Source organism: Apostichopus japonicus, chromosome 6, assembly GCF_037975245.1.
Source record: "Apostichopus japonicus isolate 1M-3 chromosome 6, ASM3797524v1, whole genome shotgun sequence".
NCBI lineage: Eukaryota > Metazoa > Echinodermata > Holothuroidea > Aspidochirotida > Stichopodidae > Apostichopus > Apostichopus japonicus.
In genome coordinates this window covers 16,618,009-16,630,961 of record NC_092566.1, presented here as the reverse complement: position 1 = coordinate 16,630,961, position 12,953 = coordinate 16,618,009, and the positions used below count along the sequence as shown (strand labels likewise).

The following is a 12,953-nucleotide window of genomic DNA, read 5'->3' as shown; positions in this document are numbered from 1 at the left end:
AAAATAAAACTGTTAGCAAACTGCTTATCTACTAGAGAGCCTGTGTAGGAGAATGTGTAAAAGTAAGTTGGCCTGACGTTTCGATCCTAGCAGAATCTTCTTCAAGGCTAAATGACAAGTAACAGTAACAGAAGGGACAAAAACACGCACAGAATACAGACAGGTTAATGAGCATGGTGAACACAAGAGATTGATGTAAGGTGATTAGTAGACAATAAATAGTAAATAATATTCCCTCGGGAAACCGTATCTAGGACAGCTAAAACTTGACTGTAGGTACACAGTTAGTTTATATGTTGGCGACCAGGTTACCAAAGTTAAAGTTTTAAAACTGACCCTTTGATCATGTCAAGTTCATCAATTAGAGTGACTGGACTACCTAGTCTAACACACGGACCTAAAGTCGGTTTCTCGAGGATGCTACACAAAGCCCAATAGGATAATAGGACTATAGTACTTTAAATGTTAGCCAGTGAATATTTAATGTACAGGTAAGTAAATGAGTTAGAAGTCGGAATAATGATACTGCTACCCCGAAGATTTGTTTACGAGTGAATTCACGATTTGCATACGCAGAACTGAGATCATCTACGGTGCTATTACCCAGATGTGTGCACATAAGGTGTTTCATATTTAAATAACAGTGTATATTCAAGAAAGAATCTTACTGAAGATACATGTGTATTCTAATCGTAAACACGTGTAGCATTAACTTTAGTTAGATGAGAAGTTTAGTTTTGTGAGATAGTAAAATTCTGTACAAATCAGCCGTCGTGTTCACCTGAAACATTTACCGCAATAACATTGGCAGATATTTTTGCATAGTTGTATAGCGCCCTTCATTCGTTAAAGGCTTGCTAATCTAATAGGACCCTTTATTTATTTTAGTATTATTATTATTTTTTTAATATTGGAAATCGTTAAAATACGCAATTTTAACACAGTTACTTCAGATGTACAATAGTCCTTTCATCTACCAACTGCATAAAATATTATAACATTACGGTGAACTTCAGAAGAGAAAAAATGGTTAGTTAGCACATGCGCAAGACTTCCTATAAATTTTAAATTGTGAGAATCCCGTTGTAGACCCCCAAATCTAATATCCGTGTTTCAGCATTTCATTATGATTTCCCACAGGTCAGTTTTGTCTTCTATATAGCCTCTGTGTCGATCAGTGGACTTCTTCTAAATTTAAGAACAATTTTGTGTGGGCTAGAATGAAAAATTAAACAACATATAGCCTATACTAAAATACTATATACAATACATCACTTAGACAGCATATGGAATGCTAGCCCACATGCTCGAAAGGACATCGTACGTGAATACTTGTAAGGAACACGCGTGTGATATTTAGTTATAGAAGGCTGCATTTTTTTCTAGAAGACCTTGAAGTATAGTTGAAAGTAAATTGAAAGTTCATTATATTCAGAAGGCATAATTTCTTCTCTCAAATGTTTTCCTATGCATTATTAGTGCCAATTGTGTATGTTTCATTCCAAGTCTCCGATAAGAATCATAATCATTTCATTATAGTAGGCTACAGGAATATAGGGGACCAATATAAAGCGTGTTCATTAAATTGATCGGCGTGCATTGCAAGTTACACATGAAGTTTATTGATAGCAGAATCTTGTACAACACTTTTGTCGCATATCCTGTATAACAACCCTTTACTTCCCTATGTGACTGACTCAGTGGAAGTACATCGTACGACTATTATTGTTCCTAACTTTGGTGTAGTGGTATTATAGTGATATGATATCATCTCATATGACGTCATACTACGAGATGACGTCATATCGTGGTACAACTTCAGGCTACTCTAAACGACACATGTTACTAGTGAAAGCGAAGTGCATATCCCAGACTGACAAACCTTGTGTGAAACCAGATCGTTAAAGGAGTGATCCAAGGACAAAAGTTGATTTCTTTCACAATTTTGAAAAACGTAATTTTCCCGCTTTTCGGCTTGGGGAAAAGCAATTGCCATGGTTACGTGGTTTTGTTACAAAAGAAACGATATTTTGTGTGTATCAGGCAAACTGGAAGGATATTGGCACCACAAGGACAATTAAGCTGACTGTTTTAGTTCCTACTGATCCTAAATCCCTCCACCTATGTCTTGTTTTCGTCCCCCCCCCCACCCCACCCCACCCCCCACAAATGTACTTCCAAAAGATAATATCGGCATGAATATTCAAGACGATGTTAATTTCAATTTAATTCATCCTTAAACATCAAAACTATATACAAACGACTTAAAGCAGTCAGATTATTAGTTTTGGGACAAAGTTCAATTGCAACTACCCCAATGCACACACCCTATATAACAACGTGGAGGCTCTCTTTTGCCATTTATCTCAGCCAACATCCAACCAATTAACTTCATTAATGAAGTTAATTGGTTAAAAACAATTCTTTCAATGATGGAAAAATCCATCTCGTCAAACATGTACTTTAAAGCTGTCATAAACACTGTTTATTTTCCTATAATTTTATTTGAAAGAGGAAATACCAACAATTTTGGTCTCTAATCTCCTATACAATTACAAACTATATCATAATCCACTAATCAATTTGGGGTATTTCCTTTCAAACAAATATTACCTCTTTTCACAGGAAAATCAATACTAGGATTACTTTTAATACTATATGTAATTTATATAATTATGTATGTAAGATAGAAGCAAGTTAATTCTTTTCTTTTCCTTTTTACATATTTTTCTTATGAATATGATGTTTAAAACAACAATCTCATAAAATTGGTTGGCAATCAGTTATTGCTGAACTCTTATAAGGGATTTAGTTTCAATAATTCTATTATAGCAATGTGTTCCCTGTTTTCCGTTTACCCTATTTCGGTGAATGAAACATCGATTTTATTGCTGAGATTTTGGAAGTCAATTCCGATCATGTCACCTTATTCAGCAATTTTAAAAGTTTCTAAAATTTTCACACGGTATAGTTTCTAACCATAAGTATCAACTTACTTTCCGCTTACACTGGAAATGACAGCAATATTATATTCTCTACTTCTGTGAGCGTATTTCCGGAGACAACCTCCACCGGACATAGCTAATCAATTTTCAGACTTGCTTTACTCGGCGTGGTTAATATCACAGGAAAACAACGGTTTACTGTGTCGGAAATAAATCAGCAAACTAACGAGTTAACTTGTGCCCCATAATACCAACTACACAGTTCAGTTTCTTTATAAAAAGACTTTAATTTAGTTTTATTTCACAGTTCGAATCAACGATTTATTTCATGTGGTTGTAGCTTAAGTAAGGCTGTGTAACTCGGTATATAGGATCGCCTTGTGAAATTCAATATGGCAAAGTTATACATATTTGGGAAATATTTAGTCTGTTTTTACATATTCGTGCATATTTTCGTCGCACACGCAGCCGTTGTCAGTAACATCGATCAGGTCGGTGGACAAAGCGTCAATACAACAATTATTGATCAATTGACGAAAAGATTAAATATTGTTATTGATGACGTCATCGACGAAGCCTTGAAAAACGAAGAATTGGGAGATGGCGGTAGTCTTGAGTCGGACCTCAGACGTTTGAAGGTGAGAGAATATTAATATATGCTTTAACTTAGAGTAGAAAAGTTTCCTTGTATAGATATTTGATTTTGCCTAATCTACCCCCGCCCCACTAACCTCCAAAAACTTGTCATTCTAAATTGGTTTTGGGGAAAATCGGTTGACTTAACAGATAAGGGCACAAACGTCGGTACAAGTGTACTCAATCTGTCCGTCCCCAACTCCCCCCGCCCCCCCCCCCCCCACCATGATCCATCTCCATCGTCTTTCGGGGGATATTTTACACAATTTAAAAGTATTTAGTGTTTTGACCTAAAGTTTATACACCGAAGTTATAGTCTAAGCCTATGCCCCAGAGTGCTACATTTGACGTTTAAACTTTCAACAACAACCAATTCAATCCCTACATAAACGTCGCATTCTACTTTATCACAGCCACACCCTTCAAATGTAAAGAAAGCCCATCCATACAAGTTGATGACCCTAACAAATGAGTCGGTGTAAGTTAGAATTTGGGCAACGTCAACCCCACCCCATCTCCCACCTTTGAAATCCTGTGCGCGTTATCGCAAAACCCATCTAAAATTAAAATTAATGAAATTTTGTTTTAATTTTGACATCTGCCTCATTTATTGAATTTCTGTGATTCAGAATGACTTCCGTGCCATGGATAAGCTTCATGAGGAAATCTCAACTATGATATTCAGTTTTCTACATCTTGAAAATGAGCAAACGATGACACCGCGGTCTCTCAGAGACACCGGGCGCCGTGGCGATCTCGGCGGTGTAGAGAGAATTGGCAATGTCGGTTCAACAGAAACACCCGATGTATCGTCCAATACTAACAGTAGTGTTACAGATGCCACTACGAACAGAGCTAATGATTCTAGTACTGGAGATGATAAAAGTAATTATGACATATTCGTATCTATAAATCCTCTGTAATCATTTTAAGATTTTATAGACGTTATATCGATCGATACCCACGATTTAATCACCAATTTAGAAAACCGGTGGATGGTTTATTCAAGTTGTAAGAACTTGATTTTAACAAGGGCGTCGATCCGTTTTGAGAATCGGAGGGGCAACATTTGCCGTTACAAGCCCTCTATTATTGCGAATGTACTTAATCAGCAGCGTATAGAAATTATTATTATACCCCTTCCTCTCTCAGCGTACCTATTTGTTTCCGCGAAGCAATTTTGTTATTAATTCCAATATCCCCATGCAGGCGCGTAGCAAAGGTGGGGGAAGGGGAAGTATAACCTTACCATGACAGCAAGGCTTATAATTAACGGAAATGCGTTTCCGAGAACATATAAGAACGATAAGAACGTTTCTTTCGCATATATCAATATATTCTATAGAATAAATATTATGCGAGCGAAGACGTTGAGGGTGTCTCGGTTTATAATCATAACGTATTTCGATCGTTTCCTTGAAAACAGTCGAAATTAAGACCGGGAGCATTTGCTACACTGACCCTTGCGATCAAAGACGGACTGTCCTAATACCTGGTCCACCGGGACAAGCAGGATATCCGGGTGAGAGAGGGGACAAAGGAGAGGCCGGATTAAAGGGTCAAGCAGGAGAACCAGGACCTTTGGGACTGACCGGTCCCCCTGGAATTGACGGTGTAAGAGGAGAGTCGGGTGCGGTTGGTGACAGTGGTGAGAAAGGGAACCAAGGTGGGCCTGGTAGACCCGGAAGAATGGGACCACGTGGTATTGCAGGCTCTACTGGTATGTATATTCAGTAGCATGCTTCATAAATGATTTAAGACTCACAATCTCAAAAGATACAGCTTAATTTATACTTTCATAAAGATAGGTTTACTATACACGATATAATCAAAACTCTATTCATATTTTACAAAGTGATACCTGCAATAAATTATATTGCAAATATCATCGAATACTTTAGTATTTCATCAGAAATAAGCAATATGCCTTCGGGTTTGGTTTCTCCCTAACCCCCCCCCCCCCGGCTCCCTTCATGTCCGCCGCTCCATTTTCCCGCTGGTTATAGAAATGCTTTTCCAGAATCTCTGTATGCAAATATGGTTATAATTTGCTCGAAAGTTGTGTATCAAACTGTTTTTAACATTTCAGTATTTGTTCTTGTTTCAAACCTCCTTTTCTGTTACTTTTATGTACATGATTCATCCATACATCATTAAACTGATATCGCAATCATGACAACATACTACCCACTGCATACAATTTCAGGATCAAAAGGACAAAAGGGAGAGCCTGGGGATGAAACAGACATGATCTCTTCAAGGGGAACTCTCTACACGAGATGGGGGCGCAATGATTGTCCTTCGACCTCACAGCTCGTGTATTCAGGTATGTATGGCTATGTAAGGGTTAGCAAATGACGTTAATTGACAATTAATGATTTCCATATAGCCGCCTATATCAATTATGATCTGTTTAGCATTCCACTTGTTTCGATCTTCACAATGTTACTCGCTGAACCACTGCCAGGATGCACGTCCGACGTCGAGCATAAGTGTCCTTGTAAAATTAATGTTAAAACAGTTCATTCATTTCTTTACATAAGACAAGCTGATCTCAGCAAAGTTAAACCAATTTATATCATAACTTTATATTCCCATATCAACTTGATGTTACCAATAAGCCCAACATCAAGTATGACCAAAGATCCATACTTTTCTATAATCCACAGGAATTACAAGCGGAGCGGGGATGGAACAATCTGGTGGCGGAGCGGGCTACCTATGTCTGCCTGTGAATCCAGTTTTCGACCATCCTTCACCTGGTCAGCAAGATCAGAGGGGTACTATCGTTAGTGCAGAGTATGGAATCACCATGTTCCCGCCATTCTACGGCAAAAACCAAGGCGTCCCTTGTGCCGTCTGCGTAGTTAACGAAAGAAGTATTCAAATGATGCAACCTGCGAGAAACAATTGCCCAATCGGTTGGACGTGTGAGTACTATGGATATTTGATGACGTCACCAAGCGATTCGCATCGAAGTGATTGGATTTGCGTGGACCGCAATGCTGAAATGACACACAGAGACACTCGCAATTTAAGTGAGGGCGCCCGTCTCGTTCCGGTAGAAGGTCAATGTGGGTCATCGGATGGAAAAGGTTTGCCGTGTTCAACTTACCCGAATGGTAAAGAACTGACGTGTGCTGTGTGCACACTGTAAATGCAGCCATGAAACTTTACCGAACAATTGCAGTTTTTATAATATTTTCGAGACAGTTAGTTTCGATTGGTGCATCGAACAAAAACAAATAGCGCCCTCTATTAGAAATACCTTTGTACTATTACAAATTTGCGACTTGCTTGTAGCAGGGAGTTGTTATAACAGCTCACTGCTTGTAGATATATTTCAAGACTCTTTGAGAAATTTAGCTTTATAGCATTTTTTTTCTAAACCGAACCTTATTAATAGCTTGAACTCAAGAGTTTGTTGGCCCCAATGTATGTTTAGTCATAAGTGATTCGAAAGTGTATAGGAATGTATTTAGAAACTTGGAGGCTGGCAGATATTGGATAATTCCCGTAGAGTGTAAATTTACTTTTGACTTCTGCGAGAACGTTTACTTTGTTTTAGAAGAAAGGTGTGATAGGAATGGGGTGGTTACGTGTGAAGTCCAGTGTTAAAATTTCCAGTTGAGAAAAATTATTCATCGCTCGAGTCCGACTCAAGTTTGAAATCGCATATCTTTAATCAGTTGAAAATTTTAATTTGTCTCAAATTTACTTCATCAACTGACTTTCGCAACTCTAATTCGTTCAGAGCTCATTATCATTTTACTGTTTATATTTTCACCTCAACTTCACTAACCGCCTGTAAATTTAGGCATAAAACTAATTTGGTATGTCGTTTATTAAATTATATTATTATTAGTCCAGCCAGACTGTATTTCTTAAACACATTTATACTTTTGCGATATGACATTTTGAGAGCCTCATCGGTTAAAGTGACTGAATTTATTATAGTACTAACACAGATACTATTTGTTAGTTCAGACAATTCGGAAAACATAACTATCAAGTTTATGGCGTCAACTATCACATTAATGAAAAAAATGATGTATTCCAAATTTCTCAACGATTCGAAATGATTGAAGGACAAATGTTGTCGTATGTCATCCAAAGCTGTTCCGAGGTTCATATCAAGCTAAAAGAACATTTCTATAAAAGTCATCATGATCGTATTTGAAACAATCATGGGTTACCATTAACCTTTTTAATAGGCCTGTACTGTTTAGGTATGTAACCTTACATTTAGAACTCCTGTCGCAGATTGTATGTGTATATATGTGTATTAGCTCCTCCTGCAAGCAAGAACTCGCGAAGAAGCCTAATTGGCTTATCAAAGCCGCAAGCTGACTGAAGTCAATCTCTCACATTCATATTTAACGTCCATGATTATGAATTGTTAATTGTCAACAACTCTGTAACTGGACGACATACATTAATCTGGGAGTGACTCGAACCGGGGACCTTATGATTGAAAGGCACCGGTGTTAACCACTGAGCTAACACTCCAGAGGGGCCTTGGGCTCGGGTCCATTTGGCCCATTGCTTAATACTACCCTGATTTCGATATCAAGAAAAAGGTCACACAGCTTGCCATCCAAGTCGGATTGAAGTCTCTCATATAAAACCAGAGTCGGACACATTTGCCCTTGCATGCCATAATTTCTGCAACGAAATAAAATATTATCCCCCTTCTCCCTCACCTCCATCCCTCCCCTACCCCCCCCCCCCCCCCCCTCACCTTCCCACACGGTGCTAGATCATGCACAGGTTCTAACTCTTAAAGTTTTGTAACGGTATGCTCTACCAATCAGAAAACACAAAATCGCACGAAATTAACCTACAGTATCGAAGGACGCTTTTGAGTTATTGTACTATACTTGTTCAAACAAATACCGGTAACATCCTGTGACTGTATACCATAGGTATACCTCTTCAAACGTCACCAGCCAAAAATGTCAGCGTGCTAAGATTGGCACTCCCACTCCAAAGAAACTGGACACGCTTCGATTGGTTCGGTAGAGGTAGGGCAGCGTTCACAAAAAAACAAAACACACTAAGGAATAGCACGAATTGTTAACAGTCCCAACTGAATAATCAACAAAAACTACCCTGCCAGAACAGACAATGCATTCACTGGTTGGCTTAGAGACTACACTGTGATCCACATTCTTACACTAAAGGTTGCCATTATAATCCCCCCATTTACCGAGTAATTTGCAGAAACCCGCTCGTGAATTGAGTATTTTGTATACACATTGGAAAAACAAGTTGCATGATTACATGGTCGGAATATATATGACGTAAAACTTCACGGTGTGTATCTGAATCAACCAGCGTCTCATTGTGGGAATATTTTCCTTTTTTAATAAACTTTGGTTACGGTTCTGGAAAGAACATTTTCTTCAGGAGGCTCACTGGATTTGTGTTAATGACTAAAAACCTGTACTTCTTGCAAAATAACGTGATAGTCCATTCCATGCAAACATGTGGATTTAGCTTTCCTGTACCAGGTGAGTGCACGAAGTGTAATGTATGCATACATGAAGAGCGTTAGTACAGGTTTAACTTAATATCGTGTTCGTAGAATGTGTTTTATATTAACTAAATACATATCAAAACAAGTCACAATTTATATGGTTTTTGAAATCTGATCAACTATTATAGAATGTGTAAGATTATCCAATGTCATTTACTGTAGCTCCCCTGGCGGTTATCTACGTATGTAGTTAAACAAGTAAAACTGATATTCCTTCCTAATGTCATTTTGTAATTGAAAACAAAATCCGATTTATTAATTATCAAATAAGTCCTTTAAACTTATGGAAACAATTTATAACTCAAATGAAAAATGTTGCCGTTTTTCCATTTTTAAACTGGAAATATGTTATTATAAAAGTTAATCGCAATGGTTGACCAGTTATTATTTTGTTATACTTAATGAGGTGGATGAATTTCATTTCAGAAATTTATAATATGACGCCACAACATGTTAAGCCAACTTAACATTGTGATTTTGTGCACTGTCTTGTCAATTGTTAGGTATACAATACGCTACGTATTATGATTCTCGTTAATGTGTAGCAGCCAAGCAGTTAGAACCACATACAGTAGGTCAGTTATTGTTGGCCTAGAGTATAGGCTATAATGAGTATTCATTTATGTGTGTAATATTACATGGCCTGGTCAAAATATCATGAAAAATTACAGTTTAAAGTGTTATATCCCACATAACTGCTTCCGAAGAATGCAATTAACAAATCTGTTGAATGTTGACACCAGATACAATTGACAATAATAATTGGGAAAAGACTGGAACATATAATATTGGATTAGCATACACTGTAGCTAACGTTTGAAATAATAACGATATACCTAACCATATACGCGAACGTTACAGTATAAAGTTAAGCAAACATTAACGTTCCCCCTCCCCCTTCTTTCCACTTCATACTGGTAGACATCAGGGTTGACCCCAAATTAACGTGAATTAACTGTCGCGGGGTAATTTTAAAACTGGCAAAGGGCATATACTTGCACCATATCTCATAATATTTCCCCCTCTCTGACGTATTAATTTTGTAGTAATAATATAATACACAATAACAAAGATATATAATGCGCACGTATCCACCCAGAAGAGAGCCGGCGCTCAAAGCCCTATCAGCTTGTCGCATAAGGTGACTTTTTGAAGGAAACATAAGCAGTCTTGCGCCGGGTGCAGCGACTGGAAAAGACCTACCCCACCACCACTCCCACCCCCCACTCCCACTGAAACTTTACTTTTAAAACATCTCAAAATGTAGATTCTTAGCAAGATCCAGATCACGGGATGCTTATTATACTGATGATCTTTAAGAAGCAAATAACAACAACTTTGAGCCAATTATATACTATGCTATAATATTAGAAAGTTTACAAAGTTCTTAACTATGCTAAACTATAAAAGTTCTTAACTATACTATAGTATCAGAATATCTAGCAAGTTAGGTATATGGGAATTGACGGTGTACATCAATTAAGGGAAGACGTCGAAATGGTAGGGGTACACGGAGATCAATTTCACATGGTTGATAGAGAAATATGTCAAACGTGAACTTTAAAAAAAAAATAGATATGGTTTGATGATCAATAATTTTACGTCTTATAAAACTCAAAAGTTAAATAAATTGTAGGCAATTCCTCTATTTTAATTTGTATTCCAAGTTGGACGCACCTTTCATGTTACCTGTACTAGAAACTGGAGTAAAAACAATTGACAACCTGTCTGTTAAATACGCCGATACTGTTTGGCGTTTTCATAACTCTGTTCATAACTCTGCATGTTATCCTACAACGTTTGTTGTTTTCGTTTAATATCATTATATTTTCTTTCATTTTTTTCGTATTGAAAATCAACGAAAACATCTATCAATTCTTATGAGGCAAAAATATTTCAATAATGTGACACCATTTCATGCAGTTTTGTTCACGACAGATAAAATGATTCGAGTTTTTGATTTTATTTATAAAAACATAAACTGTTTTTGTTTTCTTAAAACCAAAGACTCAGTTTATAACAATATATCTCCTTACAAAGAATTTTATTTGAACCATCATAGAAAACTTAAGATGAGAGATTTGATTTTCCATCATCTGATTCTATAAAGAATATATTTCAATATTTTCCCCCCTCATCCATCAACTTTGCTTTATAACTTTGTCCAGCATATACTGAAGACTACACTGTATTGCACAATGAAATCATAATACCAGAATGCAGACGTATGTTGCTCTTATCTCAAATTTCTAACCCTATAGTTTTCTTGAAAAGAGTACATTTAACGGGTCATACTTTTAGCCCGAAGGCTGCGGGTTAAGACATGCTATTGTTCCCTTTTTTGTATTTCAAAAGTTTTATTTCGACGTTCAGAGCTTCACTGTCTGTTGGCCTTTGGGAGAGAGGTTGGCGTTCTTTTGAAAACAAGTTGAATTCATAATAACATTAGATTATAATAACAGAATACAGTAAGGGGTTGGTCTCATTTAGAGAAAGTGCTTGGTATTTACCTTCACATTCTATCGAGAGATATTTGTTTTGTTTGGCAAGATTCGGTATGTCCATTCGCCGACATTTCTGCTATACATATGTAGGCCTACTGTACGGTACTCTCTAAATATCTAGTGTAAAATAATTTCAACTATAATGGATTGGAATTTTGACGTCATAGTGGAATCAACCTGCATTAACATAACCAACTAATAAGTTTGCAGTGTTGTAGTTGAGTACTTTTAACCTCCGAGAACTTAAGGTTTCGAGTACCAAGTGCATGTCCACAGTCCTAGTACATGGGGGGGGTGGGGGTGGGGTGGGGGTGGGGGTGGGGGGGGGGGGGGTGGGGGACCCGAGCAGCACACTTGTGGCACGAGTAGAATAACATACGTGCGACTACAATTAGAATTCCCCTCGGCCCTATAGTACGAGTAAACAAGGCTCTCGGCGCGAGTATTATGGGCACTTAACTTTGTCCCGGTACCTTATCTGTCCAATTTCTAAAATACTCGAGTGCGAAAGAGCTTACAAATCTAACAAGGGGAGTTCGGGTACAGGCAGCTATGCTATACTACGTGTACCAGTTAATATATTCACTATATTAGTATACGATGCGAACCAGTGTCCGGATGTACATTTTTTTGAGGTCCGAGCATCGAGGACTCTTTTGTAAGAGTGCGAGTAGCATTTCAGTGCTAGTGATCGAGTCAGTTTATATAGCCAAAACAGCTTATTGCATAATGCAGTAACACATACTGTCAACATAGTACTAATGAACAACGTTGGCAACATATATCTCTCATGCACTCATCTTACTAAGCCTATACATTAGTATATACAGTATACTACGTGTATAGACCACATACTACAGTATATACTGGAATTGAGGCATGTGAGCTAGTAATAGTGTAGACTAACATGATAGAATGCCAAATGCTCAGTAATCTTTGTAATAACAAGAGCATGTAACAGAGGACACGGGTAGAACTGACATAGCTTCGAGCCTCGCTCTATATTTTTTGGCACAAATGAAGTTAGTGTCAGTGACTAATTTTGCTCTGGCATCTCTCGTACGTAATCCCCAAATAAATGCGACGTCTTGATTAGATCAAGTTGTATAGATCTATCGCCTATAATTAAGTTACCGGTAAACTGCTCCAACTTACATGCACTTCGTCGTACAAATTTTGTTCATTTTGGGTCAATAAGGATGACTTTAAATAACTTCTTGAATGCGATTTTACAAAGAGAATGGGTCTTGTTAATTTTCTTCACTGCAGATTGAATTTTATTTACTTCATCGTTGTTGTTTTTGGCGGTTATACTTGGATCAGCTGTTA

General features: G+C 37.5%; 2 protein-coding genes across 3 annotated transcripts in view; both read left to right on the top strand.

Annotated features, from left to right (window-relative positions):
* The first annotated feature begins 3,136 nt into the window (after positions 1-3,136).
* On the top strand, positions 3,137-7,677 carry LOC139969141 (uncharacterized). 2 transcript variants are annotated; one of them, XM_071973968.1, is made up of 5 exons: positions 3,137-3,583; positions 4,211-4,466; positions 5,008-5,301; positions 5,797-5,907; positions 6,251-7,677. In XM_071973968.1, exons 1-5 carry the CDS (start codon positions 3,338-3,340, stop codon positions 6,736-6,738), a joined length of 1,395 nt encoding a protein of 464 aa, XP_071830069.1. In that variant the 5' UTR covers positions 3,137-3,337; the 3' UTR covers positions 6,739-7,677. The 2 variants fall into 2 exon arrangements, with proteins under 2 accessions (XP_071830069.1, XP_071830068.1); XM_071973967.1 differs by having other exon boundaries at positions 3,145-3,583; positions 5,788-5,907.
* Positions 7,678-8,325: 648 nt separating this feature from the next.
* Positions 8,326-12,953, top strand: part of LOC139969280 (cadherin-23-like) — a 98,292-nt gene continuing 93,664 nt past the window's right edge. The window contains exon 1 of the mRNA XM_071974196.1: positions 8,326-9,094. The gene's annotated coding sequence lies outside the window, so the exon portion shown is untranslated. The remainder of the gene's footprint in view (positions 9,095-12,953) is intronic.

Bases quoted from the DNA above. Each gene is read 5' to 3' on its own strand.
- LOC139969141 (XM_071973967.1), top strand. From the start codon at position 3,338: ATGGCAAAGTTATACATATTTGGGAAATATTTAGTCTGTTTTTACATA. The intron at 3,584-4,210 runs GTGAGAGAATAT...TCTGTGATTCAG, and splicing joins CGGACCTCAGACGTTTGAAG to AATGACTTCCGTGCCATGGA. The intron at 5,302-5,787 runs GTATGTATATTC...ATACAATTTCAG, and splicing joins TGGTATTGCAGGCTCTACTG to GATCAAAAGGACAAAAGGGA.